The sequence below is a fragment of the Ovis canadensis genome, chromosome 17, assembly GCF_042477335.2.
Source record: "Ovis canadensis isolate MfBH-ARS-UI-01 breed Bighorn chromosome 17, ARS-UI_OviCan_v2, whole genome shotgun sequence".
In the NCBI taxonomy this organism is placed as follows: Eukaryota; Metazoa; Chordata; class Mammalia; order Artiodactyla; family Bovidae; genus Ovis; species Ovis canadensis.
The window spans coordinates 27,656,358-27,674,149 of record NC_091261.1 but is presented as its reverse complement, the minus strand read 5'-3'; the positions used below and the strand labels follow the sequence as shown (position 1 = coordinate 27,674,149).

Sequence of the window (17,792 nt, the reverse complement as noted above, 5' to 3'; positions counted from 1 at the left end):
AGGATTGACTGGTTAGATCTACCTCGTAGCTGCTTGTATCTTCCACTCTGGTTTCCAAATGTGCCTTGTGCTTCTGCATTTCTGAGCCTTTGCCCATGCCCCTTCACCAAGAAAGCACTCACCATCTGGCCATTTTTGCCTTTTGGATGACACGTGTCACCAGTCATGCATCTCCAATGTCATCTTCTCTAAGCCTTTCAAGATCTTTACCTTCTCTAAACCTCAAGGACTCTTGCTTTTGAGCTTTTTATTAAGCTTATTAACAGCAATAATTATTTCTTTGAGCCCTCCAAAGTCCTCCAGGTGTATCAAATAGGCAGTCACAAATATATGTAGGATAGAATTGGAAAATTAGGGGGAATTCTATTCTAGTGAATTTAACTTTTAATATTCAGGATTTCCAACAGCTTACATCTATTTTGCTTGATAAAGCAGCAATGAACTCAGATGAATTTTAAAAATCCCATGTATCAAAGCACTTAGGGAAAAATGTGGCCTGCAGTAATTCAGTTTTAATATCTGCTTGAAATTCTTCATCAGTTTGTCCGATTTCCACCCTTCAAAGAGTGATGATGTAAAATTCTAAAATCATTTTGGGTATGTCTATATAAATGAATGGGGACTAAGAGACAAAGAAAAGTAGCTATTAAAAAAAGGCTTCCTCCTCTAGCAAAGGGCCCTAGGCTTCAGGGCTGGGATGGCCAACATCTCTTTCCTTCGGCCCCTCCAGAAATAGAGACAGGAGATCCTGACATTTTAACGAGCTTTCATGGAGTGAGGTACATATACAGTAATATGAAAGGGCACTGATGAGCTTAATATGTATAGAATCTTAGTCCCCCGCATATCGTTTAGGGTCATTATAGTTGACACATATCAAGTGCTTTTTATTTACGTTTAATCCTTACATAAGACACCCTGATAAAGGACAGGAAATTGAGGCTCTGTAACCAAGTCATGCCAGTAGGTGACTGACCCAAATCCATAAGAAGTTTATGTAGGTGTCTAAAAGAGGTATTGATCACAAAAAATACATTTCCCCCTCCCCAACCTCACTGCAGGGCTTCTGGGGCAATGTTCTCAGGCAATTCAGTCTAAGGACACTGACACTGGATTTGGCACCCAGCCAGAATACAGCAGGAATGCCAGTTCAACAGCTTCAAGTAAAGGGTTGTAACTCTTTAACCTGCAGATCTAACCTCTCACTATTTCCGGTTAGGTCTGCAACACTCAGTAAGAACTCCTCAGGCGGCAAACAGGAAGAGGGTGGCTCTTACAAGTATCAGATAGCACCTGCGTGGACGCTCATGTATTAATGATTTAACCAGGGTGATCACGTAAGGGAACGGCCATTGTCCCCTGCGCTCATACTTGTCACTAACAGGCCTGAAAGTGAACAAGATGGATGCGTCCAGCAAAGAGGAAGAGGAAGAGGAGGACCGTGCCTTCACCAACATTTCTCTTGCAGATGACACAGGTAAGGAAGAAACTGATGACTTCTGAAACATAAAATTCAGCAAATGCTCAGTAGCTTTGTAAAACAATAATTGTTATTGTTTTATTATGATGGTAAAACATAGTCATTGTAGAAAAATATAGCTACAAAAATAAAACCAAAAAAAATGTTTAAGAGCTATTTTTCTTTTCCTTTAAAATTCAGTGATTATTTTAAAAGCTCCTGTGGTTGAATTACATGTACTTTAAAAAATCAATCAACAAATAAAAATATAAGATGTTTATTTCCTGGAGGCTCAGGAAACATGATCTTAAAGTTGTTACTAAAGCAACTTATGATATTGTTACCTGAATTTGTTCAATTATAGTCCATTTCTTCTCTCTTCTGTGAAATTTCATCATTTCTGGTAAATGAATTAGGATACTCTGCAATTTGCTTTAAAATCTGTCACAGAACATGTCTGGTTTTTAAGCAAGGACAAAGTTTGCTGAATTTCACGTGAAAGAAGGAAACAGAAGGGAGCAGTGTTTCTAATATGCTGATGGAAGGGATAAACACAGCTCATTCAACACTGGGGAGGAAACAGGCACTGTCTGACTTGGGAGGGCGTGCTCAGTCGCTCAGTCCTGTCCGACTCTTTTTGACCCCATGAACTGTAACTGGCCAGGTTCCTCTGTCCATGGAATTTTACAGGCAAGAAATACTGGAGTGGGTTGCTGTTTCCTCCTCCGGGGTCTTCCACATTCAGGGCTGAACCCGCATCTCCTGCGCCTTGCACAATGTTAACTGGAAAGGCTTCACACCTCTAAGCACCCACGCATTGCGTGTGTGCATGTGTGTTAGTGGCACTGTTTTGTATCCAATTTCCCTCAGCAAAATCATAGTTATTAATAGAAGCCAGCAAGACTCAGCTAAGCAATGGGGGTTACTGATTTTGATTAACCGACAGCAGAGCATGAATATTTAACATCAATTGCTCTTTCATACAGCCACGCTTCTCCACTTTCTCCCTAAATGCTCAGATTCAAAAAGCCTCTTTCTAAAGTGCGGCCAGACAATTAGCACGAACTGCCAGCCAGCTTCCCCTGCTGGCACCGCATAAACATGCTGAGGGCTTTGAAAAATCAGAGGAGCGTTTTCAGCCTTTACGACGGGAGGAAAAGTACAAGGTCCGGGGTTTGTTGAAGAAGAGGGATACCGCTGGCCTTCGCATGCTCCCATCAGGGCGTTTTAGAAAAATGACAGGGCTGGAGAAGGCAGCGAAGGGAACAAAGACCAGGCAAACTTGCTCCTTAGCTTCTAGAAGTCACGATGAGCACTGGGCATGCGCCTGGGGAGTCCTATATGCCATGGGCGGGTGCAGCTCCTACAGACTGCTGGCTTGCTCCGGATGCGCCCCCCACCCCCGGACAAGATTCTTTCTCGCCTGTAACGTGGGCTGGGCCTGGAAGCAACGGTCAGCAAGGCAGAGGAGTCTTTGTGAAACCAAGGTCTTTTATCCAACCTAGGGTACGACCTCAACTCTGCCGTCTGCGTCTCAGCCTCTGCCACCCTCACACTTCCCGGCTGGACGGAAAGAGACGAGGGCGGGGATTTGAACTCAGGTATCCAATCCATGGCTGCCAACGGAGAGGGTCTTCATCGAAGTTGCTTGCTAACTGAGTCTGAGGCCAGGGGCGTAGACTCAGAATAAACTGATAAACCGGGACGGAGTAAGCAGGATACCCCCTGTTAGTGTGAGAGGTGGCAGCGGAGGGAGGGCTTTGAGGGCTCCAGGATCCGACTCAAAGCCTCCTCATTCCTGGTTGGAGGCGTCACAGAATCTCAGGGCATCAGGGGCCTTCAGGGGTGGTCCAGCGTGGGAACCAGCCGTGGACTTGAGGCACTAGCTCTAATACTGCTGTTTCAGCATTCCAACATGGAAAATGGAAGTTGCTCCTGTGCTTGTAGCAGGAAAGAACTGAAACCTCATGTTCTCTGGCTTTTGGAGATAAGTGTATCAATTTGATGTGTGGATACTGGTTCACTATTGTTAATAAGAGGTTCTTGGTCCTTGATAAATAAAAACAGGAAGACAAATTATTATGAAACAAATGCAGCTTGTTCACAATTTCACTTTAGACTGAACTGCATTTCTTTCAGTAACATCTCTTTCCATGCTGAGTTTCCTGCTGTTGGTGAGCTAAAAAGCAAGTTCTGTGTAAAAATCAATGTAGAACAGGTAATAAGGGTGTCAGTCTGAGCAGGCTGGAGAAGTTGTGAAGTGCCCAGAAGGCCCACACATCCCATTAGGTAAGTTGTTACTGAAGAATGAAATTTGAAAGAAACTGAAATGTCTTTCAGCTTAGATGCAGTATTTTTTTTTTTCCAAATGATTACTAAGTTTTAAGGACACAAACGCTTATTAAGGTGTTTGGACGTGAATACTTAATTTGTCGAACTGTTTGGTCTCTCTCTTGGCCTTGGAGTACTGAAAAAATTACTTAAAATGAAGGGCACGGTGATCCAAGGTAGTTTGGGACTCTCTGGTCTAAGTGGTACTATTTAAGTCTTTCCCCAAGATGCTGCTATTGGCCTGCTTTTCTTCTCTCTCTTGTTCCATTCTTACTGTCCATGCTATGTACCAGTGAGCCTAAAACAGAGCTTGCAAAATAAACCCCTTTAGGGCCAAGCAGTGTATCTGTAGGAAAGAGGCAATGGCCTATCATTATTTCATGCAGTTTCCTAAACAAACTATTGAAATTTCTATACTTATTTCAGTTTGTTAGGTTTTTCCATTATGTATCCTTTTGGTTTTAAACTTTTTACTCTTAATATGATAAGATTTACCATGAGATCTGCTTCCTTAACAGGTTTTTTAAATACTCCTTTAAGAAGCTGTCTTTGCTTTTGGCTGCGCTGGGCCGTTTTTGCTGGGCGTGGGCCTTCTCTAGCTGCAGTGAGCAGGAGCTGCGCTCCAGCTGTAGGCTTCTCCAGTCGCAGAGCACGGGCTCTCGGTGCCGGGCTTCAGTAGTTGCAGCGCTTGGGCTTAGTTGCCCTACAGCACGTAGGATCATTCCCAGATGAGGAACTGAACCTGTGTCCCCTGCATTGGCAGGTGGATTCTTAACCACTGGACTGCCAGAGACGTCCTCCCTAACACATTTTTAAGTTAACAATAAGTGAGTAAGTAAGTAAGTGAAGTCGCTCAGTCGTGTCTGACTCTTTGCGACCCCATGGACTGTAGCCTACCAGGCTCCTCTGTCCATGGGATTTTCCAGGCAATAATACTGGAGTGGGTTGCCATTTCCTTCTCCAGAGGATCTTCCCGACCCAGGGATCGAACCCAGGTCTCCCACATTGTAGACAGATGCTTTACCGTCTGAGCCACCAGGGAAGTCCTTAACCATAGACACAATGCTATTCATGAAATCTTTAGAATAGTCTTACATTCCTGAAATGTTATACCTGTTGACGAGCAATTGCCTCTTTCCCCTCGCCCCAGCCCCTGCAGTCATCATTCTATTTTGTGCTTCTGAGTCTATTTTAGATACCTCATATGAGTGGAAGCATACAGCATTTGTCCTTCTGTGACTGGCTTATTTTACCTAGTATAATGTCCACCGGGTTGATCCAATTGTGACACATTGCAGGACTTCTTTCTTTTTTAAGGCTGAATAATATTCCATTGTATACATATATCACAGTTGTTTATCCAGTCATCTGTTGATTGATGTTTGGGCTGTTTCCACATCTAAGCTACTGTGACTAGTACAGCAGTGAATATGAGAGTGCTAATATCTCTTCAAGATCCCCATTTCAATTATTTTGAGTAAACATCCAGAAGTGGGATTATTGATCATATGGTAGTTCCATTTTTAAGTTTCTGAGGAATCTCAACACTGTTTTCCATAGCGGCTGCATCATTTTACATTCCCTTCAGTAGTGTAAAGGGTTTTACTTTCTCCATATTCTTACCTACACTTGTAGTCTTTGGGGGCTTTTTATTTTGATCGCCATAATAACAGGTGCTGGGTAAAATCTCATTATGATTTTGATTTGCATTTCACTGATGATTAGCCATATTGAGCATCTTTTCACTTACCTGTTGGCCATGTTGATGTCTTCTCTAAGGAAATCTCTATCTAACTCTTTTGCCCATTTTTAACTGGGTTATCAATGTTTTTGTAATTGAGGAGTTCCTTACCTATTTTAGTACAAATTGGCCTTTTAAATGGCCAGTTGTACCGTTTGCAAATATTTCATCGCATTCTGCGGGTTTCTTTTACATTCCAGTGATTGTTTCCTTTATTGTGAAGGGGCGCTTTCATTGATGTAGTCTTCCTTGTCTATTTTTGCATTGTCACCTATGCTTTTGGTGTCATATCTGTGAAATTATTGCCAAGACCAGTGTCACAGAGCTTTTCCTCTACAGTTTCTTCTAGGAGTTTTATAGCTTTGGGTCTTACATTTAAGTCTTTAATCCACTTTGAGTTTTTTGTGTATGGCGTAAGATAAAGGTCTTCATTTTTCTGTGTGTGTACAGTTTTCCTAACACTAGTTATTAAAGAGACTGTTCTTTCCCCCTTGCATGTTCTTGGCACCCTGTTGACGATTAGTTGACCTACATGTATGGATGTATTTCTGGACTCTGTATTCTACAGGGTGGTGTGTATGTCTTTATGTCAATACCGTAATTTTTTTTTTTACTATTTTAATTTCTATGCCTTTGTAATATATATTTTATTACACTGAAATCAGGAAGTGTGATACTTCTAGCTTTGTTCTTTTTTTCTCTCAAGATTTTTGGGGCTATTTGGGGTCTTTTGTGGTCTCATATTAATTTTAGAATTGTTTTTTCTACTTCTGTAAAAAGTGCTTTTGAGATTTTGATAAAAACTACATTGAGTATGTAGATTGCACTGGGTGGTATGGACATTTTAACAATATTAAAGACTTACACCCTGAAATTTATGAAACAGTGATGAAAGAAATTAAAAGAGATACAAACAAATGGGAAGTCATTACACATCTTTTAAATACAGCAGACAGTAATAGTAACATGGTTTATATCACTAGTGATATATCAAGTTTAATTCTTTCAACAAGGATATGCACTGTTTGCACATCCAATATATGGGAACATTATTCATTTCTCAACACCTTTTTTCTTAAACACAGTCCTCTTAGACTAGATTTAATTTTCTACATTTAACTAGGATAAGAGAACAAGAAAAGTTTACTTTTCTCTTAACTCTACTGTAAGAAAGGCAACAGCGATAGTGATGATGAGATAGCAAACAATGCTGAGCCCTGAGCCAGGGGCCCAGCCAGGTAAGGAGAGAGGCTTCTGCAGAGCATGTGCCCTCCTCAGAGAGCCCCGCTTCTTCCTACTTCTAGCTGCCGACTGTCACGAAAGAACAGAAATGCAAAAAAAGCAGAATTTTCAAGAGACACCCAAAATACAGATTCTTTTTTTTGCGGCCAGGGTGGGGCGGGGGGGAATGTGCAACTTCCTGATTCTTCCATGTTTTCCACCTAATCCTGATTTTAAAAACAATATCATGGAAGTCCAAACAAAACATATCTTCAGGACAGAAGTGACTGCAGAAGAATCTATTTTCAGACTTCTCAAATCTTCATGATTTCTCTCTCTTTTGAGCTTCTGATTCATAATCCAACTGCTTGCTAAATACCTAGCTATGTCCCAGTTGTCAAATGATCTCAACTTACCCCATGGGCACCCCCTAACCTGTTCCCACTTCTGATTCATAATTTTAATGAATGGTCCCATCATCCACCTGGTTCCTTAAGCAAGAAATTCACAAGCCATTGTCCCATTCTTATTTCTCACAACCCAATCAAATTGCGTATTCCTGTTGACTTGACCTTGAAAATGTTTCTCAAATCAATCTGGCCTTCTCTACTCCTATCACCACTTCCCTGATTAGGCCCCATTATCTCCCACATAAACCACAGCATCAACTGCCCAACTGTTCTTCCTCTTTCAGTTCTTATCCCTTCAAATCTCTCCTCCACACTGACCATATCACTCCCTCTCCCTGCAAAGACCGATCGATGCCTCGCATCCCCTGCTGGATGAGGTTCAAAACACTTAACGTGGCATTTAAAGTCTCCCTCTTCCTGGCTCTGCCTATCTCTTCAGTGTCATTTCCTGCCGCGTGGCTTCAGCTCAGTAGGAAACACTTAATGTCCTATGCACACGTTGTCTATTTCATGCCTCTGGACTTTGCTCTCTTTGCCTGGAATAATACCACTCACCCTTTCTTGCCTGGCTAATTCCTCTTTATTCTTTAAGAACCCACCCAGGCATCACTTTCTCCAGGAAGCCTTCCTTGACCTTCCCATACTGTTTTAGGTTTCCTTTCTCCTTCCCGAAAACTCCAAGCTTACATTTTTTCATACATATTATATGAGCTTGTATGTATACGAGCCCCTCTACCCTCTGCCAAGAGACTGTGAGCTGCTAAAAGATGGAACCTGGGTTTTAAACTGTCTGTATTTCTGGCACCTAACCCAATGTCTGGTACATAATAGATGCTCAAAACATTTTTGCCAAATAATTTTGATTGAGTTTCTGTGTACACTGAGATGAAGGCCCCTAATCAAGAATCAACTCCTAGGGTCAACTTTCTTAAATCATTTCTTTCTTAAATCATTTCTTTCCTATCTCCACTTCCAAGCCAGTTTAGTTCTGCTTTCAGAAAACATTTTTTGACCACTACCGTCACATACCAGGTAGTAGACAGGACCTGGCTGTTTGGAGAATCAGCTCAGAGTAGTGTGGCAGAAAGGGCTTGAACTTGGGAGTCAGAAATGCCTGGGTTTGAGTCCGTTGGACTTTGAGCGAGTTATTTAACATCCCTGAGCCTCAGTTTCATCAGTTGTGAAATGATCCTAACAATATGTCTCAGAATTGTTTTGAAGATTAAATGAAATAATAAAAGAAGTTTCCTGAAACAGCCTGGCTTACAGTAAGTGTTCAGTATGTTTTAGTTCCTTTGCCCACTTCAAGGAGATCACCCACAAGTTTCTTGAAAGGCGCCAGGATTTGTTCACATCGGTTGTCATGGTAACAGCAGCATCCTGTGGACACTGCTCTATAAGCCGGGACTGACTGTTGACGTCCTCCTGATAAAGAGGCTTGTGGTAGAAGGGGGAGGTGCGGATGAACAAACTCTTTTAACAAGAGCACGATTCTTTTCTGATACAAATAAGACAGCTCCTCTTTTCCATCTTCATCCTGGCCCTCGCCTTTTCCCTGCCAATGTTCTTCTCAACGCCGTCCTCTTTCATGGCTCAGCCTCCTTCCTGACTCTGCTCGCTAAAACTCTCCTGGATGATATTCAAAGCTGCTTCTGCGTCTGCTTTTGGCATCAGCCAATTAGCCTTCATTGTAAAGTGGTAATAAGCTTCCTGGAGAAGTGGCACAATTGTTGTGTGCTTTTATTTGATGCTGCTTTCTACCACCGTACAGAAAATGTAACAATACCTGCCTCATGCCCTGCTGAAAGGAGGGTGGGTTTGAAAAGCTTTCTGAAGGCCATCTGCCATCCCCTCAGCCACACAGCAGATCAGACATGAGGCCCTGCATTAGTTAGCACTCCAAGTAAAAGGTATCAAGGGCCTGTATTCCTTTTCATCTCACCCTCCATTATAATGCAAGCTAAAGAAGGAAACAGACTCGTGGCTACGCAGCTGGGAGACACACTGAGCCACAGCAGGAGTCTTGCCTGAGACAAGGGAGCAGGCCTTTTTCTGATGGTGAATGGAGCCAGTGTTTGCAGCCAGCAGTTTTCCAAGGTCCCCTGTCCTGCTGGTAATGGCTCGACTGGGTTACATTGGACCTCATGGGAGGATTTGGTGCAGGTGAGCATCTCAGAGTGGAGGCATCCTTACGTAAGCACACAAGGATGAGGAGAGGGTTGGTCACTTGTGCTGCTCAGGATATGCTCCCCACGTCACCTCAGTTTACACCATCCACCAATTTGGCTATGAATATTAACTTAAAAGATTATTCAGACATCCTTAGAGATGTCAACAGAGATCGTCTCTAGTACAGTAGAAATGTTTCTCGTGGATTTGAACGAGGGTGTTCATTGTACCAATGATGGCAGAAAGTTTCAGCAAATCTTAATTGGCATTTGGGATCCTTATGAGTAGAGATAATGACATTGGCTGAGTGAAGTCTCATTTCCTGCAAGCTGAGTATAATATAGATAGTGACATTAAAAATACCTCTCTGGCCCAGTAAAATGCCCTAGAGACTCAGCAGAAGAGATTTAATAAGGAAAAGGAGATTAATTTTGCTTCTCAGTAATTTCTGAGAATGCTATGACTCTGGGATCACTAATGTATTGCTAGAAATTGTAAGTGCTCTTTCTGTGAAAAAAATCTTCCACCAGAGGAAATCTACTTAACTGTAATAATCTAGCATAATGCAAAACCTCGTTTTAATAAACTAGCTTAAGAAATGGAATATTAGGACAGTATCTAAATATTTTCAGTAATCTAGAGTATTCTCTAATTTTCTTATCAAAACACAATAGTATTTTGACTCTTACTTTAAAAGACAAAACCACCCATCAACTGCCCTGCATCAGCAATGTGTTTTTTCTTAGATTAGATTGTGGTGATTTAGTCACTAAGTTGTGTCTGACTCTTGCGACCCCATGGACTGTAGCCTGCCAGGCTCTTCTGTCCACGGAATTCTCCAGGCAACAATACTGGAGTGGGTTGCCATTCCCTTCTCCAGGGATCTTCCTGACCCAGGGATCGAACACAAATCTTCTGCATTGGCAGGTGGATTCTTTACTGCTGAGCCACCAGGGAAGCCCCTTTATTAGATGAACAACAAAAATGGGGGAAAGAATGTTAATTTTATATGAAATCCTTCACAATTGTGCTAATTTCTATTTCCTAGAGAAAAATCCAGATGAGAATCAAAAGATCAAGGATGAACTTTATTTACCTGAGCTCATGAGTTAAAGAGATGCTGCCCTTCCCTAGGTCTTTTTCCTGCTGAGAAGGGGGCCTAGGTGGCTATTTTCCTTATGTGGACATTCATGTCACAAAGGCCCCAGTTAGACTGCATGAGCTTTGGACCACTTCCCCTCACAGGCCCCCAGCCTGCCTGATCTGTTCAGAATCTGAGGGTCAGAGCCTGGTTTCCTTAGAGGCCCTTGGAGTTCCTCTGAGAGACCCTCAGAAAAGAGAATCTGGAGTGCAAAGAGAAGGAGGCTAACTCTAAAAGAACAGGGCAGACTGGAGGGACCAGCTTTAGCTGTGTTCATCGACACTTGGAATAGAATTTTTGAATGGTCCCAAAGCTCTCAGTGACCCTACAGGAAACAGTATGTACTCCAATCACAGAATCAGAGTTATTGGAAACGCTGTTTCAGAAAGACATGTTGTGCTTTCATGGATAGGCTTCAGCCTTCTTTTTCATCCTTGGACTTGACACTGGAAACAGAAGGGACTCAGTGGCAGCCCACATGAATGGTCCAGGAGAACAGAGAGCCTCCCTTGGTGCCTTTCTGTAACAACGACCTGGGTCTTCTGTCCACCAGCCTCCCAGGGATGCTCGCAGCCAACAGTAGCCTCTTTTTAGCCCTTACTGGCTTGCATCCCCATTTAATCATCATTCCCCTGTTTTTTCACACACGCATTTCATTGTCAGCTTAATGATTTTGGCTGTGCACATGCGTGGTTTTCTTCTTGCTGGTACCATGACACTCTAAAAACTGTTGGAAAAAGCTTGCATTTTAAGACACATTCGTCCTTTCTTATCCATTCTGAGAATCTTCACTCCCTTTTCCCAACAGACAAAAGACAACTCATACTTGCCGATCTGTGTGACTATTGAGCCTTCATTTGCATTGCTGGTGGCAAGGTTAGTGGGTTTTTCCAAGGTTATGATAACTATTCAGAAAGATTTGTTCATAGAAGTATTTAGGAGATTTTTTTCAACAATGTTCCTTACCTTTTTTAATTTTAGTATTTTAAATGACCTGAGGTTTGTGCCAGGACAGTGTTCCTCAATGTACAGTGGACTCCTAGTCCTTCTCCTTTAAAATACTGTAAGAACAGAATTTCTATGTTTATGTTAAATAAAACATAGTTGATGTATAATTTGAGCAACTGAACAGTTGGCAGTTATAATTCAGGCAGACTGAATTTCTCAGCCAGTGCCTTTCTGTGAAATACTTAGTGATCATCAAATACACAATTACCTATATTTCAAGGAACTTCCCAAAGAATATATTTTGTAGAATTTTTTCTGCTAAGAAAGCAGTAACTCTTTTATTGGTTCATTTTGTAAGTTGAGACATTATCCTTTTTCCATAGTATGTAATCATTTGACATAAAAGAAATTAGGCAAATTCACAGTGAACTAGTTATCTGTAGAAAGCAAACTGTGTGCAATACTTCTGTCATGCTCCAGTGATTATTAAGGGCTTTTAAAAAACTTTTTTTTAGGGGTACTATGCAGAAAAACGAAAGCAGACATTGGAGAAAGATCATCAGTCAATTGTCGCTTTAGTTTTCCCATAGGTTCTCAATTCTGGAGAAACTAAGAAAATCAGGTGGTTTCTTTAGAAATCCTAGTGAACTTTTGGATATGTGATGTCATCTAAAAAATAACCCACCATCCATCACAAGTAAACCAGGAGAGTCACAAAATTAAGTATTTGGAGTAGGCCCACATTTTGTCATGTATCCTTCGATAAATGATAATAAAATTTATCAAGACCTTAACACATTCCAGGCACTGTGCTGAGAATTTCACATTCACTGTCTTATTTCATCCTCACAAATAGCGTAAGATATTATTATATTAATGGATATTATATTAATAGATAGTATGACGTCTGTTTTTTCAGTCTGAAAACTTGGACTCAGAAAGGTTTAGGAATTTGTGTTGGGTTGGCCAAAAGGTTCATTCGGGTTCTTCTGTGCCATCTTATGGGGAAATTGAACCAACTGTTTTGGCCAACTTAATATGAAACAGAATTGGGCGAGCAGTCCAGGTCCGGGTGACTTCAAAGCCTTCATTAAATGACAACGCATCAGGACACAGATTACCAGATAGCATAACTGCATTATACTGACAAGGTGGAAACAGTAAGGTGCTCAGGTGCTGGGCAATGAAATATGGCCCCTTAGTTATGTTATGAGGTCAGTGTTTCAAAATGTAATCATAGCATCAGAGGACAAAAAGCACCCCTGAGGCTCGCTAACAATACTGGAGTATGCTCAGACAAGAGAGAGTATAAAATCGCACCCAAGTTGTGATCATAACTATGTGAAAGTAATTTATGTATATGGACTGGGATGGAAGAGAAACTCGGGAAAATGTATTTAGTAGTGTGAAGAGATTATGAGCATTACATTTTAATGTTCTATTTATGCAATATTTTTTTCTTAATGATAATATTAAAAGGTTTTCTGATATATGGAAGTAAAACACAAATCCTAACAGGAGTGCTGATTTTGAGAAGTATGTGAAAGCACCAGTGCTCGGATTGTCGCTGTTTAGTTGCTCAGTTGCATCCGACTCTTTGTGGCCCCATGGGCTGCAGCACGCCAGGCTTCCCTTGTCCTTCACTATCTCCTGGAGTTTGCTCAGATTCTAGGATTAAGAGCACCTAGCAAAATATCACTACTGCCTTCTGCCTTTTTAATGATGCATGCAATCAATTGCCTTAGTAAAATAAAATGTAGCAAGTGGTAGATTTGGCTATAGGACATGGTAGGCACAGAGGGTGGGGAGCAGGGGAGATAAGACCTAAATTGTAAATGCTACCCTTCTGCACTTGTTGTTTAGTTGCTCAGTTGTGTCTGACTATTTTGCAACCCCATGGACTTCTACCAGGCTCCTCTGTCCATGGGATTTCCCAGGCAAGAATACTGGAGTGGGTTGCCATTTCCTTCTTCAGGGGAATCTTCCTGATCCAGGAATTAAACCCACATCTCCTGCATTTGGAGGTGGATTCTTTACCATTGAACCACCAGGGAAGCCCACCCTTCAGCACAGTCATATTTTATTTAAGTTTTACTTTTATTATGAAATAATCTCAAGGACCAAAATTTGAAAATCCATGAAGAAGGATCCTTTCTCCCGAACTATTTGAGAGTAAGCTGCCAATCTAATGCCCCATCCTCCCTGGATACTAATGCATACATGAGTATGCATTTCCCACAAACAAGGACCCTCAAGGCCTCTCTCCTTCATAATCACAGTACAACCAACAAAGTCAGGGAAATGACATTTGTACATTACTACCACCTCATCTTCAAAGTGCATTTAAGTCTTGCCAGTTGTCTTGATTATATTTATGACAGTACAAACCTCCAGTTAGAATCATACATTGCATTTAGATGTCATGTCGCTTTAGCCTCCTTCAGCCTGGAACAAGTCCTCAGTCTTTACTCGACTTTTGTAACCCTGATGCATTGAAAGATTACAGGGCAGTTATTTTGTAAAAGGGTCCTCCACATTGACACACTTGGCAATACTGGAAGTGATACTGTGTTTTGTTCATTGCACCAGGTGGCACATACTCTCTATTTATCCCTTTACTAGTGAGGTTCACTTTGATCCCTTGCTTACAGCAGTGTCTTCCTCCTTCTTTTACTAATTAGCAAGTATTTAGAGTGGATATTTTGAAACCAACTAATATTGGTTTGATGTGTCTTACAACTAGATTATAAGCTCTTTGAGAGACTCCTATATTCTAAGTGACCAACACATTAGGAGTTCAAAGTATACTTTTTTGATTGAGATTGACTTATTTATTTTTATAGGGTACAGAACACATATGTCTTCTTTTGGGCTCATGGTTTTAAAATGTACATATCTTTAAAATGTGCAGTCTAATGGAGGAAGGAGAACTTATTTCTGTCAATTAGAATACGTATTCATTTAATCTGAGAGCTCTTTGATTTTTTTTATAGCTGATGTTTAATAGAAGATTAATTCATGCTTGACAAGTGTTCATTATTTTGTACCTTTCATTCAGTATTTTTTATAGACTCAGAAACTTCCTAAATAAATTCTTTGTTTTGATTATTATTGCTGTACAACAACATATCCCAAAACTTAACGTTGTAAGGCAACAGTCATTTTGTTTGTTCACTATTTTGTGACTTAGAGATTCAGGGTGCAGGGGGTTGGATGGGCAGTTTGCCCTTGAAAACCCCTGAGGCTGCTGCGGGAGGATGTAAGCTGGGCTGCAGTCCTTTGAATCTAAGGCTCAGTAGACTTTTAGATCCACCCCTGAGGGGAGACTTCAGGCAAGTCATTTTATTTTTCTAGGTTTCATTTTCCACAGATAATGAAATAAAACAGGCAAATTCTTCTGAGAACTCTTTCCAGCTCAAAAGTTGAGTTTATGAAATGAAAAAATAATGTTTGGATATGAACAGCTACACATAAATCATTGTGCACATATAAGGTGATCCTACAAGTAGAAAATGCTACTAAATGAAAGGAGAACTGGAGGATTGAAATTAACATTTTTCGTGGTGAAATAGAAACTTATCTTGAATCAATTTTGCCACTAGAGGTCACCAGTGTACCATCTTAAAGAGAATAAATGGCACCAAGTCTCTCGCATTTCCCTCTCTATGGCTCCAAACGTTGGTCATGTTGCCTTTCAGGGTATTCTGATCCCCCAACAGCTGCCAGAGACGTCAGTTATGATGAGGTGACCCCAGTTGTCGTTCTAGGTGATGGTTTGTATGTGCCTAATGTTCTGTAAGTGTGAAGGGCCACGACTCGGACCGTAAAGAAAATGACTGGCTTTTTTCCCTTCCCACTGGGATGTGCTAAGAGGCAGTGAGGTAATTTGGTAGAAAGTCATGTGAGCTCTGAAGTGAAAAGACACTGTGGAAATACCGTGTCATCCTCTATCGAAGCACAGACACATCTGCTTTTCATGAGATAGAAAAAGGAAGGACCCAGAACAGAAGGGTCATTCAACCAACATTTACAGACATGTATGAGGCACTGTGCTGGCAGCTGGGTTACGTGAATTAAGAAAATCAGCTGGTTCTTCCTCAAGGAATTTAAGGAATCAGGTATAGGAGGCTTTCTGTTCAGATACTCTTAGTACCCGCAGGCCACCAAGCACTTGAATTCCCACGTCTGCAGGTGGTCACTTAGAGCATGGCCAAGCCAGTGGCTTTTAAGGGTTGATGACATTTTGCTGAGGTGACATTAACAGTAGATTATGTACCTTTTACATAAAATCCAAAACTAAACTGCAGAGACATGTGCCAGAAATGTTAAAATGCTGAGTTGGATTGTGGCCAGTGATGCTTGTTAGAAAACATATGAAAACTTATTTTGAGATAAAACTCTTTATGTGAGAGAAACAATGCCCTAAGCGAAATGAACGCCCTGAAACAGAAAGATCCATAGCACTTGCCTCTGAAGAAACTCCTGTGAGAAGAAAGAACTCCAGGATGCCTTTGAAGGGCGTATCAATTTTCTCCCCAAATGAAAATTACGTCCTATTTTCTCATAACCTTGCTTCATGTAGTACATACAAAAAACCTACTTCAGATTCCAGAACTCACAATTCTACCATCAAGGATGAGTAGCAAGGAATTTTGGGGTTCTGTCGAGTTATTCAGCTCTTTCGATAACTTGAGGAGTTATTTCTTCTACAGCTTTAAGGCCATATCCGAGCAGGACAGGCAAAGCACCTGTCCCTTAGTAAGCAAGACATTCTCTTGTTTTCTTCCCTCATTAGAGAAGAAGAAGAAAGGGGGCTGGCCGAATCTCTGCTTCAAGTTGAGGAACCCTTGATCTGCCTTTGCTGTGATAAGTGTTACTAATTACCCTGGCAATTAATAATTTTAACCATTTGTTTTCAAAACAAACTACAGACAGGCTTGTTTTGCCTTCTGATTGTTGCAAAGTTTGATGACATAGCAAAAAAGAAAGGGTGGGGGGAGACACAAAATATAATGATGTATTTAAAAATGTGTTTACTATGACTATGCCATTGACTTCTATTCATGTTTCTTCAATGCCCGCTAGTGTAGCTTGCTTCCTTTTTGACTGATAGCATCCCACCATCGCCTTATGAGACATTTGGTCCTATCTGTCCCATTTGTTTCCCTCGAAATAACTGTATAAAGAAGGAGGAAGGAAATTAGGAATTTGTCACGCACTAAAGAGGTTAGAGGTTTGAGGCAGTCTGCCATGGGGCCTGAGTGTCACCGCCAATTCTTGATGGTCTGCCAAGAGCACACGGCCCTGCCTGGCTATTACCCAGGCCATTTCAGAAGGTGTGGTTGCAGAGAACAACTCTAAGGGACAAGGTCATGCCTTCTACTCTTCATAAAGAATGGAGAGTGAGCTTGCTTCCACTTGCCTTAAAAGCAAGGACTTCTGTGAGCTAAGCACTCCTCCCACATAACAGCCCTTTGTGTGTGCACGTGCCAGTCTGGTGGGGGGTGCTGGGGGGAGGATGGGAAGAGGAAGCAAATCAGCATGAAGCTCACGTGCTGTGAGCCATGAGGAACAGAGTCCTTGGACTTGGACATAGACATCTTGCATCTTCTCCCAGCATTCACGAAATCAAAGCGGGCTAACTTGTAAGCTTGTAAATTGTGTAGAATCCCAGTTCCTTACACAGTCTGACAGAGGAACTCTCCCAAGTGGATTATTTAGTGTAAATGATTTCCAGGGAAACAGAAAACTATAAGGATTATGTCTGTGTATCTAAAGTAAGAAAACCTATCAGCAGCCTAGCATTTTAGAGCCTTGCTACCAACTCACATGCTTTCTTTTATAAAATGTTAATTTCCTTGCCACCCTGACTCCTCTGCCCTTCAAAGAATCATTTTGTCTTATTAAACTGAATCCCTTTTATGCTCCAAGAGCCTGATGATTAGTCTTGATTTTATAAAAATTAAGTAGAATAGGTACTCAGCTATTAAATGATTGATAATGGTAGATTCATGTGTAGAGAATCACAGAAACCCCAAATCATAAAAGCTCAAATGGAGTGGCTCAAAGATAACTAGCCCAGGAAAGCTTTCAGATCTTATGGCAGGCATGGAGCTAAGGAATGGACTGTCAGACACAACCAAAGCATCAAAGGCTGACTCTTAAATATGGGCAACCAACTGCTAAAAGTGTTACTTGATAAATTCCTCAATGTTATTTTATACAATATTAGAGAAGCAGAATTAACTTTATCTCAGTCTCTCATCTGAGGAAGCAGAGGTGTATGGTAAACTGACTCATCCCCCACAGCCTTACGGTCAATTTCAAATATGTGGATACTTTACAGCATCTGGGCTTCCCAGATGGCTCAGC

The 17,792-nt window shown here is 41.3% G+C and overlaps 1 protein-coding gene across 3 annotated transcripts in view; it reads left to right on the top strand.

Annotated features, from left to right (window-relative positions):
* The first annotated feature begins 1,147 nt into the window (after positions 1-1,147).
* The window catches only part of SCOC (short coiled-coil protein), a 37,689-nt gene continuing 21,044 nt past the window's right edge, over positions 1,148-17,792 (top strand). The window contains exons 1-2 of one of the 3 annotated variants that reach the window (XM_069556862.1): positions 1,208-1,477; positions 2,965-3,060. In XM_069556862.1, the coding sequence (XP_069412963.1) occupies positions 1,402-1,477; positions 2,965-3,060 (172 nt within the window). In that variant the 5' untranslated portion in view covers positions 1,208-1,401. Of the gene's footprint in view, positions 1,478-2,964; positions 3,061-17,792 lie in introns of all 3 variants that reach the window. The other 2 variants (XM_069556863.1, XM_069556864.1) reach the window with 2 other exon arrangements.